Source organism: Podarcis raffonei, chromosome 13, assembly GCF_027172205.1.
Source record: "Podarcis raffonei isolate rPodRaf1 chromosome 13, rPodRaf1.pri, whole genome shotgun sequence".
Taxonomy (NCBI): Eukaryota; Metazoa; Chordata; class Lepidosauria; order Squamata; family Lacertidae; genus Podarcis; species Podarcis raffonei.
The window spans coordinates 42078839-42098782 of NC_070614.1; the positions used below are offsets into that span (position 1 = coordinate 42078839).

Below are 19944 nucleotides of genomic sequence, written 5' to 3' on the forward strand. Positions count from 1 at the left end.
GGGGCTTTTGCAGCCATTACTGTGCCCTTGGTTGCCACCGCCTTTCTGAGCCCAATTTAAAGTGCTGTTTTTAATCTTTAAAGCCCTAAATGACTTTGACTCAAGGTTTGGAGAACTGATGCTGCTCAGTGGTCACAAAATGCTAATTAATGCGGTGAAATGGAAAACCAGGGGGGAAGCAAATGCAATGGAGTCTCCTGGATGAGGTCATACCTGGCTAACTGGCTGCCGGAAAACCTTAACCAAAGCCCTCTTCATGAAACATTCTGTTGCAGGGCCCACACATTTCAATTCTTTTTCAAAACACGATCCTGCCATTTCATTGACTTGTATTCTTTTGCACTTCACCAAAGGTGTAAGCCATCTTAAATGTCTCTTTTCGGACAGAAAAGGTGGTGTAGACGTTATTCAAATGCACAAATGATTAACAAGGCAAATAGTGAACCCTGTCAGCATTGCAATGAAATATGACCCCACCACAAATAAATTCACACTTACATCTTAAGGAAAGTTTTATTAGCATTTATCTTCTACACTTGCAGCTATTGAAGCACATGCAGAGCAAATATACTGTATGGATAACAAAGTTTGATTTCAAAGGGTACATCCATACTATGCCCTTATAAGGGCTGTGTTTCATGGCTATGGTTCCCCCCTCAAAGATTCTTGGGAATTGTAGTTTGGGGAAAATTTGGGAGTTTTTGGCAGTCCTTCTCATAGAACTACAGTTCCCAGGGTTCTCTGGAGACAGCAAGGAAAGCTCTTTATATTATTAGAATTTCAGCTCCGTTCATCCGAGCTGATAAGGCTCATCTTCTTTGAGCCCACCCAGCAGAGCATTAAAACAGCAAAGTCCACAACGGAAGGATGAGGCAGGTATGATGCTACATTGCTACTTTATTACTAAGCTATGCAGAGAGCAAAGAAATATACATCTTGTCTCTATGAGAGCAGAGAGCAACTGAACAAAGAAATGACAGAACAAAAGAAACAGGAAACCAGTAACGTCACATCCCGTCTCCCTTTCCCGTGAGAATCCAACAGCATCTGACTCTGTGGAATGTAAACAGTCCTGTGACTGCAAGCAGCTGCTCAGTGAGGGAAACAGAAACTAACATATATAACATAAAGTACGACTTTTCTGTTATGGGACAATGGCCTTGGGTTCAGCATGATCTGTGTCCGTTGTCTCGGGAGGCCTGGTCCTTTAATAAAAGAAAGCCCCCAAGATGTCCTGGAGATCAGAGAAGATCCACTTCCTTTGCATCCCAAGTATCTCCTAAGCACAGTTGAATCCAGGCCCTTGCTACAGTTCATGTTTGCAGATGTAGGAGTTCAGTTTGTGGCACTTTGCATCATTCCACTTGGAGAATTCTAAGAGCAAAAGAAAAGTCCAACAGTTGACAGATTCCTCTCCCTTGTGTGGATGATCTTGTACAAATACACTACTAAGATACTAATATGGTGTCAATGACTAGTTACCCAAAAGCAGGAACACAACAGCAGCTCTCCCCTCCTGCATGTTACAGCAACTGATATTGAAAAGCATAGGTAAAGGTCCAAGGGTAAAGGACCCCTGGATGGTTAAGTCCAGTCAAAGGTGACTATGGGGTTGTGGCGCTCATTTCACTTTCAGGCAAAGGGAGTTGGCTTTTGTCCACAGATGGCTTTCTGGGTCATGTGACCAGCATGACTAAACCGCTTCTGGCACAATGGAACACTGTGACGGAAACCAGAGCGCACGGAAATGCTGTTTACCTTCCCACTGTAGCGGTACCTATTTATCTACTTGCACTGGTGTGCTTTTGAACTGCTAGGTTGACAGAAGCTGGGGCAGAGCAGTGGCAGCTCACTCTGTCATGGGGATGCGAACCGCCAGCCTTCCGATCAGCAAGCCCAAGAGTCTCAGTGGTTTAGACCACAGCGCCACCTGCGTTCCTATTGAAAAGCATCCTGCTTCCCTAGCCATGGAGGAAGAGTACAGCCATTGTGGCTAGTAGCCACTGACAGCTTCATCCTTCATGAATTTGTCCTCTATTAAAGTCACCCCGCTGGCATTGGCCTATGACAAAGCGGGGTGCATCTGTCTCCCTTATTACTGACTTTCAGAAGGAATTTTAAAACACCCCTGTTTACCCAGGCGTTTGGTGACAGAAGGGTACTGTTCCTTTCAAATGTGGAATCACTGGTTAAGGGACTTTAAAAGAAACTGTTTTAGAAGGTTTTAAACTCTTTTTATAATACTTAGAAATATTATTGATGTGTTTGCCACCCTGTGCTCCTTTGGGAAATAGGGTGAGATATAAATTGAAACAACAAGTAATAATAATGTGCTAATGTTATTGTCATTCTTTATGTTTCTTAGTCATTTGCACAAACATCTCAAAACAACTTACAAATCATAGTAAAAGACACAACATATAAAAAGCTAAATAACTGAAAGCAATGCGCAATTGGTGAAATACACAGATAGAAGTATCCTATCATTGTAGACTATTGAATAGGCCCTTGATAACAACGTGTGAAGTTAATATAACTGAACAGGGAAGTCTTTGATTCTGGATGGTACTAAATCTTTTTTTTACCTGCACGTTCACTGCGAACTCTTTCTTCAGGATGGCATCTTCTTTCATGGGCACTTCCCTTGGGGGCTCCTGCTGCTATTTGCTCAGGTGCGCCATCACCAGGAACAACTTCCTCTCTCACAGAATGCCTCAGCTCAACACAATACTCGTCCTTCCCCAAGTTGTTGGGTGCCCCCGGCATCCATGCTTTGTAGTTGTAGGTAGATTCATCTGACCACCTCCATTTTCCACTCTGTAGTGAAGAGAGAAAGCAACTAAGGCATGGGTCGGCAACCTAATGCCCGGGGGCCAGATGCAGCCCAATCGCCTTCTCAATTCGGCCCACAGACAGTCCGGGAATCAGCGTGTTTTTACACGAGTAGAATGTGTGCTTTTATTTAAAATGCTTCTCTGGGATATTTGTGGGGCATAGGAATTCGTTCATTTGTTTTATTTATTTATTTTCAAAATATAGTTCGTCCCCCCACAAGGTCTGAGGGACAGTGAACCGGCCCCCTGCTGAAAAAGTTTGCTGACCCCTGAAATAAGGGGACAACCCAGACAAGAATTTCAAAAAGAATGGGGGAAATGCAGAGAATACTTTATCAAACAGTGCCCCAAAATATATACCTGGACTTGTTTTGATTAATTTCTACAGGAGACTTTGTGTTTTTTAAAGTCATAACTAGGAAAAATTGTAATAATCACATATAAAAGAAACAGTATACAAGAAGTAAATAAGGAGGCCATTTACAGGATAAAGGAAGTCTTTTATTTTTATGTTTGTTTTCTTTATGTAAAGGGATAGGAGTTTAATTTTGATAATTAAATTGTCAATGGTGGTGGGTTTGTTTGTTTGTTTGTTTGTTTGTATGAGTTGTTGTGGACTATGTTGTAAATAAATTATTAATATTTTTTTAAAAAAAAACATAAAAAGTTTGGAGGTGAAGGGATACTGGTTCTCCTATGACCTCAGTTCTGTGGCCTACATCCTGGAGCCTATCAACTCAGAAACAACCCATCAACCATTAAATAACGGTTGTACATCATGGTAGTCTACATAGCACTGCAAAACTGGAGGACCTGTTCCATAACTAAGATGTCTACAGCCCTAAATTGATTGGGCAGGCCTTACAAATCCACTACTAACACCCAAGGCAACCTCTATGGCTGACAGGGAGCGGCCTCCGAAATTCACAGCTGAGAGGAAGACGTTAGGGATGCAATGGCACTCCATGTGAACAACGTTTGTTAGAAGGTGCCTTTCCCATGGAGAACACTGGCAGAGCAGAAATGTAGCAGTTTCCAGATACTCACATGTCGGATGTCATGCAAACCAATCCAGACATTGCTGATGTCAGTCTGGTAAGCAGCAATGTGATTGGCTACCACGAGGGTCTCTGCGGGGGTAAGGAGGGAAGCAAGGTGGGCCCCACGCCTGTAACTCTGGCACTCAATCTAGACAAGGACAAGAACAAAGGCTGGTTTTTCCCACATTCTGCTACTCTTTCCTGGGACATCCTGTGGCTTAAAGCAAGTAGAATTGTGCTGAACAAGGAACTTTTCTTTTTCTTCTCATAGAATCATAGAATCATAGAGTTGGAAGAGACCACAAGGGCCATCAAGTCCAACCCCCTGCCAAGCAGGAAACACCATCAGGAAACATATGGTTGTCAAGCCTCTGCTTAAAGACCTCCAAAGAAGGAGACTCCACCACACTCCTTGGCAGCAAATTCCACTGTCGAACAGCTCTTACTGTCAGGAAGTTCTTCCTAATGTTTAGGTGGAATCTTCTTTCTTGTAATTTGGATCCATTTCTCCGTGCCCGCTTCTCTGGAGCAGCAGAAAACAACCTTTCTCCCTCCTCTATGTGACATCCTTTTATATATTTGAACATGGCTATCATATCAGCCCTTAACCTCCTCTTCTCCAGGCTAAACATGCCCAGCTCCCTTAGCGTTCCTCATAAGGCATCGTTTCCAGGCCTTTGACCATTTTGGTTGCCCTCCTCTGGACACGTTCCAGTTTCTCAGTGTCCTTCTTGAACTGTGGTGCCCAGAACTGGACACAGTACTCCAGGTGAGGTCTGACCAGAGCAGAATACAGTGGCACTATTACTTCCCTTGATCTAGATGCTATACTCCTATTGATGCAGCCCAGAATTGCATTGGCTTTTTTAGCTGCCGCGTCACACTTTCTTTTCTTTTCTTTTTTTAAAAAATAGATTTTACAAATATAAAATTATAAAAATATCACAACACATATCTACGATTAAAAGATTCCTCCGGATCTCTGGACTTCCCACCTTCCCCTCCAAGGGTTCTATTGTTAAATCTTTTCTACTGCATTTTTTTCAATAATCCTTTTTTTTATAGCTCCATTATCTCCATAGTACCCATTACATTACAAGTGTTATTGGAATCCTGCTAATGTTTTCATTAGTTTACAGTGGTCCCCAAGATAAATTATATTTTTTTCCAAAGTTATGGTCTTCTTGGCTTTGAGCGTTCTGGTCGATTTTGCCATTTCGGCATAGTAAAACAATTTAATTTGCCATTCTTCTCTTGTAGGGATTTTATCTTCTATCCATCTCTGAGCTAATAGCATCCATGCTGCTGTTGGAACAAGGAACTTTTCAGGGTTGAGAACCTCAGGCCCAGAGGTTGAATGGGGGCCTTCAAAACTTTATCCGGCCCACAAAACTATTCCTAGGCCTCATGCCCTCTTCCCAAGTGAGCACCCTTCATTGGCCCTACTTCACACCCCAAGTGTTTTCTTCCTAGCTTGAATGTATCATTGAACTCTGATAATACCTCTTACTTTCCTGGCTAGAGAAGTGTGTGTAGAAATACTACAAAGGTAAAATTCACTTTTGTCTCTGGCCCTGTCCATCACTGCCATGTGGCCCTCCGGGGGTTCCCAGGGTGGAATACAGCCCTCATTCCAAAAAGGATTCCTCACCCCAGCCTGAGGGAAAACCTTGACTCTTCCATGGCTTCACAAGATTGCCTCAAGAACAGTGTCAGGTCAGACACCTGCCAAGGGCCCAGAGGTATGGAAGGGCTCATCACCAAACCTCCCAAACCAACTGTGATAAAGATTCCAACATTAGGCACTGTGGGATCCACATATGGTATTGACCCACCATGATACGGACCCAAGCTTCAGCTCAACTCCCAGAATAATTGCTGCCGCCATCAGGAAAACACATCTGCAGGGAGGAGGGAGGTGATTTGAATGACTGCCAGAGATGACAAGCAGCTATGCCACATAGGGGCTGTGATGTCGGGAGGATGACAGAGGCAGCAGCACCCCCTTAAAACAAAACAAAGGGATAGTACAGGGCTACCTCTGGTTACAAACTTAATTTGTTCCAGAGGTCTGTACTTAACCTGAAACCATTCATAAGCTGAGGTACCACTTTAGCTAATGGGGCCTCCCAATGCCGCTGCACCGCCGCCGCAAGATTTCTGTTCTCATCCTGAGGTAAAGTTCTTAACCCGAGGTACTACTTCCGGGCTAGCGGATTCTGTAACCAGAAGTGTTTGTAACCCGAGGTACCACTGTAATTCTTTCCTGTCTTTAGCTAGCTGTTTCCTGGCTGTCTCCTGGGATTCTTCTGGCTACCATAAGGATGGAAAGAAGGAGAACCATGAAAAACAATACTGAACCTCCTTTTGGACTTCCATATTTTGAGAGCCATTTACCTAACTTAGGCAAAGCCAGCTGGCCACTTACCTCTGCCTCATGCCAGGTCATCTGAGTCTCAAAATAGCCATAGCAATTGCCCTGGTATTGCAGCCACTCTCTGGCACAGGTGTCAGCTTTCACTGCTCAGGAGAGAGACAAGAAAAACAGGAATGATGGTGAGGAGTGAGACGAGGACAGAGAGAAGTTTGCTTTCCAAACCACAGGCACTCAGCGCCCCTTGCTTCTTTAATTGGCACCAGGGGCACTGTTAGGAGGGGTGACCGGGGGGGAGAGAATAAAGGTATTTCACGGGGAGGTATTTCCTGCAAACAGCAAGGACCCTGATACAATTCATACTTCTTCTTTTTTGAAGAGGCCCAAGGAGAGTCTGACATCTTTTGGCTCTGAGGAAGTGTCCCATCACAAGAGAACTTCCACTCTGTTGGCAGGAGAAACTCACCTTCCACTAAGGGACTTGAAACCAGGAAGCCAGCCAGAAAGACACTAAGATAAGCAACAGACTTCATGTCCTTTATTCACCTGTGAATATACACATAGAGATGGCAGCAGCAGAGCAAAGACAGGGTCAGCATCAAGGATTAGCATGGTAGGGCATTTGGAGTATAGGGCCTTATACCAAGTCAGTATCTGGCTCAGTACGGGGAGGATATTAGCCACGCTTGCTGGGGCTGATGGAAGCTGTAGTCCAACAATATCTGGAGGGCCACAGTGTTTTCATTTGTAGTCTGAACTGGCTGACAGTAACTCTCCAGGGTTTCGGGCAGGTGATATTCCCAGATCTACCCAGAGACACTGGGGACTGAACCAAACTGACAACGCACCTTGAACTTGTTGCATTCAGGAGGTAGACCCACTGAAGGAAAGGGGACCATGGAAGGTGTCTTGCCCAACGGCCCTGGGGCTGACACTGGCAGAAAAACCACGAAGCTGGATATCAGGGAGATGCTGATACCATGAGTATCCATAATCAAATTCAAACCTGCAGTGGGTATCTAATAACCTGGGGTTACTGGGTTCAGTTTCTAGGGTTCTAAGCTGTGAACCAGGCAAAAAGATACTGTTCTGTTAACCAAGGGGGAGAGACTTGACCGCTTAGCTGCTCACCTGAGTCCTTCTGCTGCTGAGCTTTCTTCCTTGGAAGATATGCTGGGGCTGTCTGCTAAGTCTGTAGGTGCTTGGATGGTCTCCTGGCCATGAATGGCTTTAATATAGAGCTCAGGTGAACATGATGAAATATTAAAAGGTAAGAGCTTTAAGGAAATGTCTTGATATGCTATTGGCAACATTGCATAACAGGGGGGCCAGCCAGCAGAAAGGTGATTTTTATCACGATCCCATTCACAAATTATGAGTGATGGGCCAAAATATGCCCTCTAGTTGACTGTTCTTCCCCTGGGAATGGGGCTTCCCTTTTTCTGCCTCATTTCTGATGTAGAATTTCAGTGAGAATGGATTCGGCATGCCTTATTGTGTTAGAAGGCTGGGGATGGGGCAGCAGGGGTGTTTCTTCCTGCTGAACTTTTCACCAGCAGTCTGCAGCCTCCCTAGGTGCCCACCATAGACACAATCTGTGCTGTGCAAGCCCTGTTGAAATGAAAGGAGAGTTCAGCAAAACCACAGTCCCAGGGTGACCTTTTCACTAGAAAGGGGAAGAATAGGTATTCCATGGAGTGCAAATTTGTAGACTTCTGCTTTCAAATAATGCTGCCCAGCAGCAATGTAAATGAACTGGGAAATGACAGTGGGAACTAGTGCTGACTCGGTCACTTGCTGCTTCTGGGTGTCATGTGGGGCCATAGAACAGATTCTGACTTTAACCAAATCCTGCAAGCAATTATTCCTAGTACTCTCAATAGACTACAATTCCCACGATGATTTGGCAGATATTATGATTGTGAGGGTGATATGAAATGGATATCCATTTGTGCTGCAGACATGCTCGTCCTCTCAGCCCAAATTGTCCCCCAATATGGTGTGAAGATAAATGAACCCTATGTGCAAATTGGACAGATTCCTGAAAAAAGAGAAGGATGCAAATTTATCTCTCCCTTCAAATTCTGCCACATGATTCTCATTCATATATATATATATATATATATATATATATATATATATATATATTTAAATTTTCTGTTTTACAATTTAAAATATTCATTTAAACAACCTTAAAATATCAATGATGTCCCTTCTTCTCTTTCCATGGTTCATTTCGCAAAACGTAAATCCCTGCATATTATATATGAACTAAACCATTCAGTATTCCATTATTACTTCCATCGAAACTTATTTATACTGTTGAATTCATCTTAATGCTTCCAGCGTTTTCAAGTGTACACAATTTCCCCCCTATATTCAATAAACTTTTTCCAATATTCTTTAAACTAATGTTCTTCTTGTTCTCTTATTCTATAAGTTAAATCCGCAAGCTGCGCATATTCCATCAGTTTAAGTTTCCATTCTTCTTGGGTTGGGACCTCACTCGTTTTCCATTTTGGGGCTAACAAAACATGGGCCATTGTAGTGGCATACATAAATAATCTTTTTTGACACCTGGGAATTTCCATCTGAATTATCCCCAGCAAAAAGGACTCTGTTTGGGGTGGGGAGTACTTTTAAACATTTTCATTATGAATTATTTCCCAATACTCTTTTACCCTTTTACAGGTCCACCACATATGAAAGAACATACCCTCAGCCTCATTGCATCTCCAGCACTTATCTTGTCTTATACATCTTAGCAAGTCTACTTGGAGTTTTCCATTTTTGGGCTAACAAAGCACAGGCCGTTGTAGTGGCATACATAAATAACCTTTTAAATAAATAACCTGCCACATGATTCTCCACCCCTCTACTTCCTCAATAATCAGTCAGCGTTCCTTGACCACTGAGCATACTCTGTCTTCAATGGGATGTTTTGGGGGATTTCCCTTCCGTAGGGATATTTTCCTTTTAAAATAATGTCAGTCTTGGGGTTTCCCTGAGCCAGTTGATACTTCCCTCTTGTGCATAGATGGTGCCATAATGATCAGCACTCACACAACTGAGGTTGCTATTAGCACTGGGAGTGGCATGCCCCAAATTAACCCAGTGACAACTGGATCTGGGTTTTCATTGGGTCACTTTCTCAGTCTGGGGTTGCGCTCTTGTAAAAAGGTAAAGGTAAAAGACCCCTGACAGTTAAGTCCAGTCGCGAACGACTCTGGGGTCATCTCGCTTTACTGACCGAGGGAGCCGATGTTTGTCCACAGACAGTTTTCCAGGTCATGTGGCCAGCATGACTAAGCCGCTTCTGGTGAAACCAGAGCAGCGCACGGAAACGCCATTTACCTACCTGCTGGAGCGGTATCTATTTATCTCCTTGCACTTTGATGTGCTTTCAAACTGCTAGGTGGGCAGAAGCTGGGGCCGAGAAACAGGAGCTCACCTCGTCGTGGGGATTCGAACCGCCAACCTTCCGATCGGCAAGCCCCAGGCTCTGTGTTTTAGACCACAGTGCCACCCATGTCCCGCACTCTTGTACTTGGTGACTATTTGCTAACAGGGGCAAAGGGTGTGTGTGAATCAACAAGGTAGAGTGTCCAAATGGACAAATGTCATGGCTGCACTCGTGTGCACACTCACACTCACTCTACAAAAGCCCGTGGTAAAATACAAATCTTATTTGTTTTAGTTCAATTCTTTCACCTGTAGCCTGAATCAAGATCATGGGTTTTCATTCCACTGAAGGTGTTAATTGGCTTACCAATGTCAGGATGTTTGTGTTATTATCAACACTGCTTTGTACTTATTTTACATATATATATATATATATATATATATATATATATATATACACACATACAGTGGTACCTCACAAGACGAATGCCTCGTAAGACGAAAAACTCGCAAGACGAAAGAGTTTTACATTTTTTGAGTTGCTTCGGAAGACAAATTTCCCTATGGGCTTGCTTCGCAAGACGAAAACGTCTTACAAGTTTGTTTCCTTTTTCTTAAAACCGTTAATACCCAGGGTGCATTGCTTGAAGAGGTGCAGTTCTGTGCTTCGCAAGATGAAAAATTCGCAAGACGAAAAAACTCGTAGAACGAATTAATTTCGTCTTGCGAGGTACCACTGTGTGTGTGTGTGTGTGTGTGTGTGTGTGTGTGTGTATATATATATATATATATATATATATATATATATGGTATATATAAATGTAATTGTCACAGTTGGTGTTTTTGCTACTGTCTGAACACAGCCTTGAAGGTAAGAACAGAATCATAATAATACAGTACACAAATAAAAGCAAAAGTAACTTGGTTTTTGCCAACCAGGCCAAAGGCGCTCAGCTGTTAAGCTGTTGGACAACTAAAATATGCAAATATTGTTCTTGACATGAAATACCCTCCCCCTCCCCATTAGATCTTCCTTTCAAGGAAACCCTCAGGGCTTGGGGGACTCCACAGAAGCCTCCTAAAAGAGCAAAGTTTCATAAATCACCCCTCAGGGCTTGTTATTGTTAGTCACTGGCGGTTTTCACCAATTAGATCCAGAGACCACAAACAATGGGGCAAACCAGGAGTCAGGGACTGAGAAGTCAGTCAGAACTGAAGGCAAATGAGGAGGCAAGATTGAGGAGCATGAACAAGAAGGCCTCTTGCAATAGTTTATGTCCAAGAGGACCCAGTGGCCAGCTTGGGTCAAAGCAATGGGTCAGCCAGAGATGGATCTATGGGCGAGCACGTCAAACTCACAGGAGCCTTTTATTAAACACATACACACATATTCTACATTGCACCAGCAATTCTCTCAAGATTCACCATCTGTGACTTCATTACAGGGCCAATCCTACCATTAGGCACAGCAAGGCAGCTGCCTTAGGCAGTAAATACTGAGAGGTGTGGGTTGCAGCAAGATACTGCAGGACAGAACCGTGTGCACGACCTACTTTTGACAAGGGAAGGGACCCTCAGGCCTGGGGCTCAGTGCAGCCCTTCAATCCTCTCTCTCTGGCTCTCGGGGGTTTCCCTAGGCTACATCCTTTCTCTGGTCGCAACCTCTCTTCCCAGGCCACACACCCCCACAAGCCCCCATGTGTGTTTTTGTCTGGGTGGAATATCTCCTTGAACTCTAATAATGCTGCCTGAAATCCAGTAATAGCAAGGGGTGTGTGGAGAAGCTGCTACTGCACAAGGATAAAATATACATGTTCTGCTCTGTTCATTTATATCCAGAACCCCACCACCACCACTACAGTGGTACCTCAGGTTAAGAACTTAATTCATTCTGGAGGTCTGGTCTTAACCTGAAACTGTTCTTAACCTGAAGCACCACTTTAGCTAATGGGGCCTCCTGCTGCTGCCGTGCCGCCGGAACACGATTTCTGTTCTCATCCTGAAGCAAAGTTCTTAACCTGAGGTACTATTTCTGGATTAATGGAGTCTGTAACCTGAAGCATCTGTAACCCAAGGTACCACTGTACAGGCATTTGACACTCCACCCCCAACTTGTTTATGACCTATAAACCGGAAAAGGTTTCCCAACCCTACCCTATGCAGAGATGTGAAGGCTCTAGGTGGGGGCATAATCATTTTCCCTATTGTTATTTTTTCCAAATTCTCCCCCACCCCCAAAGAAAAAAATGAATGGGGGAGGGGTTGTGGAATACATTATTTTAGAATGATGTATAAAATGTTTAAAACAAGGTGTGCATATATTTACTTCCCACGAATGATTTCGAAAAACTATGTAATAAGAAGACTTTTATGTAAGACAGTGCACAGCATCAGATACAATGAGGAGAAGCAAGTCCTGCGTGGTAATTTGAGACTACAACTCTGAAATGGAAGAGCAAGGTGCATTTATGCCTCTAGGGGGCACTGCCATTGTCGACAAGAAAATTTCGATGCCTTCCTTCACTTGCAAAAGGGTAGAAATGCTTATTTAAATCCAGCCAAGCCTTGCGTTTTTAGAAATCTGTGGTAACTATGAAAGCAAATGTGAAGAAGCAAAAGGAGATATTGAAACTAACAGTGATAGCTCAAAAAGTGATACGGATGCATATGACCAATATAGCTCCCATCAGCCATCTCGCCTTAGTTTGGCTTAGCTAGCATGGTGTAGTGCAGCAGATCTGGCTTATAATTGCTTGTTTCCTGTAATTAATTCCAGTTCTACTACTCGCAGGCATGAGCAAAGAGATGAAGGACACTGACACACCCACTCTGTCCCAGATCACTAGAACCTTTAGACTAGGTGGGGCTATACTTTGCCCTCCAGGTGTGCCTGGGCTACAGTTCCCATCACTCCTGGCCAGTGGCTTTGATGGCTGGAGCTGGTGGGAGGTGGGAGTTCAGTGACATGGAGGACCATCAGTTAGCCATCCCTTCTGCTAGGAATTCAAGGAGAATTGATCCACCCCAACACACTCACTGTGTGCTGGCCTTCTACTTACAAGAATAACACAGGAGACCCTGCAGAACTATTGTCTTTCCTACTGGATTAGATAGACCACTGGTCTCACTCAGTCAGCTCCCATATGATTCCTCCCAGAGCACTCCGAAATGGAGCAGTCCATTATAACCACTGCACAATTCTACCACCTCATTCTGTTGCCTGTGCAGACCAAGCCTTTATTCAGCCACCCCTCCAGCCTCTGAGATTTTGGGACAATGCCATGCACAAGAAGCTGGTGTAAAGCAAACCATTGTGAATGAAGCTGGCATAAAGTTACACCAGATAGAGATGCTGTTTGGCAGTGGGTCTGTTGCTGCTGCTGCTCTGCCCAAGCCTGGCAGAGGGAAAACAAGCCTTTAAAAATAATCATAGAATTGTAGAGTTGGAAGGGACTATGAGGGTCATCTAGTCCAACCCCCTGCAATGGAGGACTCTTTTGCTCGAATCCATGACCCTGAGATTAAGAGTCTCATGCTCTTCCGACAGACCTTTCCCAGCAGTTTCATGTTTTATGCTGTCAGGTCACATGACCATGGTGAACTGGCTTAGAATCCATCCTAAGTCTCCACTCTCTGGTCTCACCCATCACAAAACCCCAAAACACCACGAGGGTGGGCGCTTATACCAGCTTCAACTCAGATAGCTTCAGCTCAGCTGACTGAGCCTAAAATCAGGAAGGGTGAGCAAGTTACACTGGCATATCTTTGGCTGGTTAGGGGTTGGGTACTTAATGCTCACTAAGCCCATCACTCAGTTGAGCTGGAAACCTGTTGCAACCTAAGCTGCTCATCCTAGCAGAACTTGCCCTAGGATTGACCCCTTCTCCATTTTTTCCCTCACAAACTTTCATTTCTGTCTGCACAACTTTATGAAGCACTCTGCAGCCTAATAAGAACTCTAGACCAAGGGTCAGCAAACTTTTTCAGCAGGGAGCCGGTCCACTGTCCCTCAGACCTTGTGGGGGGCCGGACTATATTTTGAAAAAAAAATATGAACGAATTCCTATGCTTCACAAATAACCCAGAGATGCATTTTAAATAAAAGGACACATTCTACTCATGTAAAAACACGCTGATTCCCAGACCGTCCGTGGGCCGGATTTAGAAGGCGATTGGGCCAGATCCAGCCCCCGGGCCTTAGTTTGCCTACCCATGCTCTAGACCAGGGGTGTCAAACTCAAATTCATCGGGGGCCGCTTCAGCAGTTTGGTCACCCTCAAAGGGCCGGTTGTATCTGTAGGACTTACAGTACAGGAGAGAAGGGTTCAGGCAGCCGTTGGATCTGTCACATCACAGGATGGCATGCGCTCAATATAAAAACAAGTGGAGGTTTCCTGAATGCATGTAAAGTGGAGGTTTCCTGTGTAGAACGGCCGGCGCCACTAGAGGGCAGACGTTCTCTGGCTTGTAGGCTGCCGCGCATGCGCTGAAGAGGCGGCTTTCTTGTGTCAAAAAAAAAAGCAAGAATAAAAGGTGAAGGCTGGCGGCCGGCGGCGGCTACACAGGCCACATGACAAGGTCTGGTGGGCCGGATTCGGCCCGCGGGCCTTGTGTTTGACACCCGTGCTCTAGACTATCAGTATTTTGTGGGAGAGAGTCAAGCACATACTAGAACTTTAGGTTTGCATGTTGAAAGTGGAATGTGCCACTCTGTCACCTTTGCATAACAAATCCACTTTTTAAAAAACTATCTGCAGAAATATTTTTTGAAAATGACAGGGAAATGTACTGAAAGGTGTTGGACGGTCGAATTACTAATGAGCAGACATGTGAGCAAATGATGATGAATGTTCATTGTCATATAGCTGCCCTGTAAACAAATCAGACTGAATGCTCAAGAAAGGCCAGACATAATCTAACCACCGTAGAAACTTTCTGCAAACAAATCAGGATGAGTGTGGAATAAAGAGGCCATATGGAGGATCCCTATGTACTAGACACTTGATTTAAAACAAACAACAAAAGGGAACTGGGATTCCCCAAAGCAGAAATCTAGACCCAAGGTGTTGGAATTTGTCGCCAGCTGAGAGGGAAGAAAATATTAAAAGAAATCACTCACCAGAAAATCCATACACTTAAGGAAGATTTTATTAGCATTTGTTTGTGCTGTAGCCACTGAAGGGTGTGTAGGCAAAACATATGGATAACTAAGGTTTAACTTCAGAGGGCGTGTCTGCATTATGGACTTTAACTGTCATGGCTCTCCCCCAAAGAATATTGGGAACTCTAGTTTTATGCTGTTTTATGTTTAATAGGATGCTTTCTATTAAGGATCCCTTTCACAGAACTATAGTTCCCAGGGTTTCCCAGGAGAGAGAGAATGACTTAAACCAATTAAAGTTTCTAATGCAGATAAATGCCCAGAGACTGTTTTGAAAAGGAACAGTATCATTTGGGTTTAGAAGATTCTGTGTAGGTTGTCCCAGAAGACCTTCTCCTTTGCAAAGGCAAGTCTTCAAGATGTACGGGAATTGCAGAAGGTCCATCGGGAGTCCCATTCATCTGAGTTCCTTCCATCTTGAAGTGACGGTTGAGCCAATGCCCTCTCTACAGTTCATGCTTGCAGATATAGGCATTCTGTTTGTGGCATGCTGCATCATTCCATTTTGAGAAATCTAGAGGGAGAACCAGTCACCTGTTATGGAATGGCACAACAGTCAACAGCTTTGGGTCCCAATACTTTTGGGACGTCAGAGACAGTATGCCAGTTGTTGGGAAACACAAGTGGGGAGAGTGCTGTTGTACTTGGGTCCTACATACGGGCTTCCCATTGGCATTTGTTTGGCCACTTTGAGGGCAGGATGTTGGACTGTGATGGTCCTTAGGCCTGATCCAGCAGGGCTCTTCTTATGACCCTACTAAGGATCAAGGCAGGAATATTCAAAAACAGACAAGAGGTCCATGCTACACAATAGGTAGCATTACCTCCCACTCTGAAGTATAAAATTATTCTGCTACCCAAATCCAGTCAGTGGGGTTTTTCCACCTGGGAATCACACTTTTTCTCTACATAGAGGTGAAGTGGTACTAAATGGAGCAAGGATGGGGGTCCTATCCTGTCTTGACCACAAGTGAGGGCTCATGTGTTAAGAAGAGACATGAGAAGCCTATTCAGTTAGTGGAAAGTAGGGTCAGGCTGAAGTTTCAGGACGTTGGATAGCTCCAAGCATACAGCTTCTCAAGTGAGGATTCACAGCCTATGGAAGACACTCCAGAGTGGCCTAATTGGTTGGGTAATATGTAGAATCAAGCTGGCATTTCAGAACCTTGGATAGCTCCAAGAAGACAACTTGCTCCAATGGCATCAGGAACTCAGCTGAAGCTTTTTATCTCTCCTGGACCTAGTTACCCCTCTCAGGTTCACCTCTGTATCACAGTGTAGGAGATACTGAGATGCTTTTGAACAGGACAGCCTCCCTCCTGGATAGCAGCTCCCAAAAACTGTTCACCTGAACGTTTAATGATGACTCTTTCTTCCCGTTGTTGAGGTGAGTCAGCATCAGGAACAGCTGCCCCACTCACGGAACGTAGCAGCTCCACGCAATATTTATTTCCGCCCCGTTTGTTGGGTGCCCCCAGCATCCATGCTTTATAGTTGTAGGTAGACTCATCTGACCACCTCCACTTGCCGTTCTGGAAGGCGAAGAGAGAAAGAAACATGGAGATAAGTGTGGAGGTGAAGCAAAAGCCTCAGTTCAGGATCTGGTGCAAGGCCAGTCCACCCAATGGGCAAAGTGAGGTGGCCACCTCAAGCAGCAGATTGTGAATGTTGTGAAGGACATCAAACTGGGAAAGGGCCATAATCCAATGGTAGAGCACCTGATCTGCATTCCAGGATCAATCCCCAGAATCTCTAGGTAGGGCTGGGAATGCACCTTGCCTGAAACCCTGGAAAGCTGCTGCCAGTCAGTGTAATAATAATAATAATAATAATAATAATAATAATAATTTATTATTTGTACCCCGCCCATCTGGCTGGGTTTCCCCAGCCACTCTGGGCGGCTGCCACAGAGACCAAAAATACACTAAAATGTCACCCATTAAAAACTTCCCTGAAGTAGTGTAGATATTATTGAGCTAGATAGTCCAGTGTCCTGACTCAATATAAGGCAGTTTCCTATGTTCCAAGTTGTTATTTAATTTATAATTACTCTATTGCTACCCCAAGGGGGAAACACAGTTGGATTTTGAAACTCAGGTGCCAAAAATAACTTGGCCAGCCCTACCTTGACTTGGGTAGCAAAATGTCTTCCCCGAACCTAGATCTACTGGTTCCCTATTGTCTCTGGAATAAATTCCATCCTAGAAGGGTCACACCCACCATCTGTCACACAGTGGTCCAAGAACCTCACCCCCTTTAATACATTTGAACATGTTTCCTATGAATGTCAGTCTTATGTGGATGCCTGTTTGGGCACTTGGATGGCTTATACTGACACATATGTTTAATTTAATGCTGGTTTGCCAGGCACAATCCTTACCTAATTTTAGGTGCCAGGCAAAAGCTTTCCTTTCTGTCCAGGCTTTTTGGCCTTTAATTGGAAGGGTTTTAAAGTATTTGTGGCCTCTTTTAACGGGACAGGATCTGCACGACCTGTTAATTATGTAAATGGTTTTTTAAAGGTTTTTATTGATTGTGTTTTTTGCAACTGCTTTTAGTATTTATGTTGTATCCGTAAGTCTCTCTGAGTCATTTCCATGAGTAAAGCAATACATGACTTCTTCTTCTTCTTATTATTATTATTATTATTATTATTATTATTATTCTGATGGAATTTGCAGGAGTGTCTCTCATTCACTTTCTCCCCTTTGTTTGCTTTTCTTTCTTTCTTATTTGCTAATTTGCTTTGTAAAAAAAGTAATTTCAAAAATGGATTTTGAGACTCACATGAGCCCAAATCTGTGTCACATAATAGACTGCACACTGATTCCCGAAATGTGCCCTGCTGTATACAAGGGCATCTGTTTTCTCTTGGGAACATTGTCCGAGGAGAAGCACAGAGGGGTCTAGATACTTACATGTCGGATATCATGCAGTCCAATCCACACATTGCTGGGTTCTGTCTGGTAAGCGAAGATGTGATCAGCCACCACGAGAGACTCTGCAACAGTGAGGATAGAGGCAAGGTGTGCCCCACGGTGGTAACTCTGGCATTCAATCTGGGCAAAGGGGAAAGGTAGGAAAGGCTTTTAATGCCACTGTTCTCCTCCAACGTCATAAGAAGGAGGATGGTGCTTAGTGCCTCCTCCTAGACTGGCTATAAGTAGGGATCTGGGTAAGCAAGTGGGGCTGGTTGTGGGCAGACGGAGCTTGGTGGAGCAATGCCCCATTTCTCCAAATGGAACAGCCTCCACTGCCTTCAGGTCAGCAAACCTGACAGGATGGAAAGAAGGAGAGTTAGAAAGTGGGGAAGCATCAAACATATTGGAACATATTACCCAAGAGTGGCCTCAGTGACAAACACCTAACCCAAGGCTTCATGCCCCCCCTGTTTCTTACCTCAGCTTCTTCCCAGGTCATCTTAGCTTCAAAATAGCCATAGCAGTTGCCCTGGTATTGCAGCCACTCCCTGGCACACGTGTCAGCCTTAACTGCTCAGCAGAGAGAAAGATAAACCGAAAGGAAGGGGAGTGAGACCATAATAATTTTTTTATTTATTACATCATCATCATTATTATTATTATTATTATTATTATTATTATTATTATTATATCCTTTTTCTTCAATAAACATGCATGGTTCCCTCCCTCCCCCACTTCATTCTCACAAGAACCCCATGAGGCAGGTTAGGCTGAGAAATAGTGCCAGGCCCAAGATCACCATGAAGTGTAGGCGGGTTCCCACAGTGATAATAGCAAGAACCTTAATTGAACTAACAGAACTGGACAACAGGGGCAAAGCAACTGCTTATATACATTTCTGAAGGCCTAGGCCACTCCCACTCCCAGCATGATTGGCTGTCCAAACTTCCAAGCTGCGAATCATAACTCAGTTGTTTAAGAGCCAATGGCAGAGGCACAAATCCTGAAATGTTCTGTGACTGGATATCAGGTATCGAATCAGAACTCAGAATCCTTAGTCCAGGCTCAAGCTCAGGCAAACACAGACCACTGACATAACGCACCCAGTGAGCTTCTTGGCTAAGTGGAGATTTGAAGACTGATCTCCAGAGTTTGGGAGCTGAATTTGGCCAGTGGGCTGGTCCTGACCTTTCTTAATCCCCGTTGTGCCATTTTGGCAGGTGGGTGAGACCATCGACTGGTCCGTCACCTTACACCACCATGACATCAGATGAAGCACACACAGTCTGATGTCAAACTAAGGCACAGGGTTCTACAGCCACTATCAATCAGCTGACTGCTAACACTTGGAAATCCCATGAACTTGTCCAGCCCCCTTTTGGAGCCGTCTAGGTTGGTAGTCTTCTCTGCCTGTTGTGGGAGAGAGTTCCATAGTTTAACCATGCCCTCTCCTGAATCTTCCAACATTCAGCTGTGGTGGATATCATTTCATGCTGTGCCTTCTAGATTGTAAACCAGGAAAAGGTTGATGTTTTTTTAAAACAGGTCTGTAAGCTGTTAGGGGAATTGGAGCTTTGGGGCTAAGGACCAGGGTAAAAATGCTTTTATATAGATGAAATATGCTTTAACTCTGGAAAAATTCTGCAGCTAAAGAACTGCCTCTATGCCTACTCCATTAGCGCTGAAGAATGCAGGAGAGACTTACCTCCCACAAGGGCGCTTGAAACCAGGAAACTGGCCAGGAAGACACGTAGATAAGTGAGAGACCCCATTTTTTCTTGGTTCACCTGAAATTGCATAAGGAAATAGGACCAGAAGAACATAAGAATCCCCAGGCTGGAGAATCCTTGGGCAAATTCAGATCTGCAACGTGGACTTTCCAACTGTGGATCCCATTGGTTATTTGCTGGGGCTAGACCCACCAGGCAAAGCCAGAACAGGTCTTCAATATTTAGACCAAACCAACAGTCTCATGTTCACTGCAGATTGCAGGTGGCAATGTTGCACATCTCTGCTGTTTTCTGTGCCTGAGACCAGACAGTCCCAGGCAAATTCAGTAAGCTATCATAGGAACCTCAGAAGTTGTGTTATACTGAGTCAGACCATTGGTCCACCGAGCTCAGTATTGTACCTGCTGACTAGAAAGAAATCTCCAGGATTTCAAACAGGTTCCTTTCCCATGCCTACCTGCAGCTGCCAAGAATTGAACCCA

The 19944-nt window shown here is 44.2% G+C and overlaps 1 protein-coding gene across 1 annotated transcript; it reads right to left on the minus strand.

The window, feature by feature from the left end:
- Positions 1 to 1257: 1257 nt before the first annotated feature.
- On the minus strand, positions 1258 to 18297 carry LOC128398918 (uncharacterized). The gene is made up of 10 exons (XM_053360182.1): positions 18211 to 18297; positions 17730 to 17870; positions 16160 to 16343; positions 7380 to 7476; positions 7097 to 7202; positions 6730 to 6784; positions 6303 to 6397; positions 3882 to 4022; positions 2586 to 2817; positions 1258 to 1374 (listed from the first exon to the last, which is right to left on the minus strand). The coding sequence occupies exons 1-10, from the start codon at positions 18229 to 18231 to the stop codon at positions 1307 to 1309; spliced, it is 1140 nt and encodes a 379-aa protein (XP_053216157.1). The 5' UTR covers positions 18232 to 18297; the 3' UTR covers positions 1258 to 1306.
- Positions 18298 to 19944: the final 1647 nt, after the last annotated feature.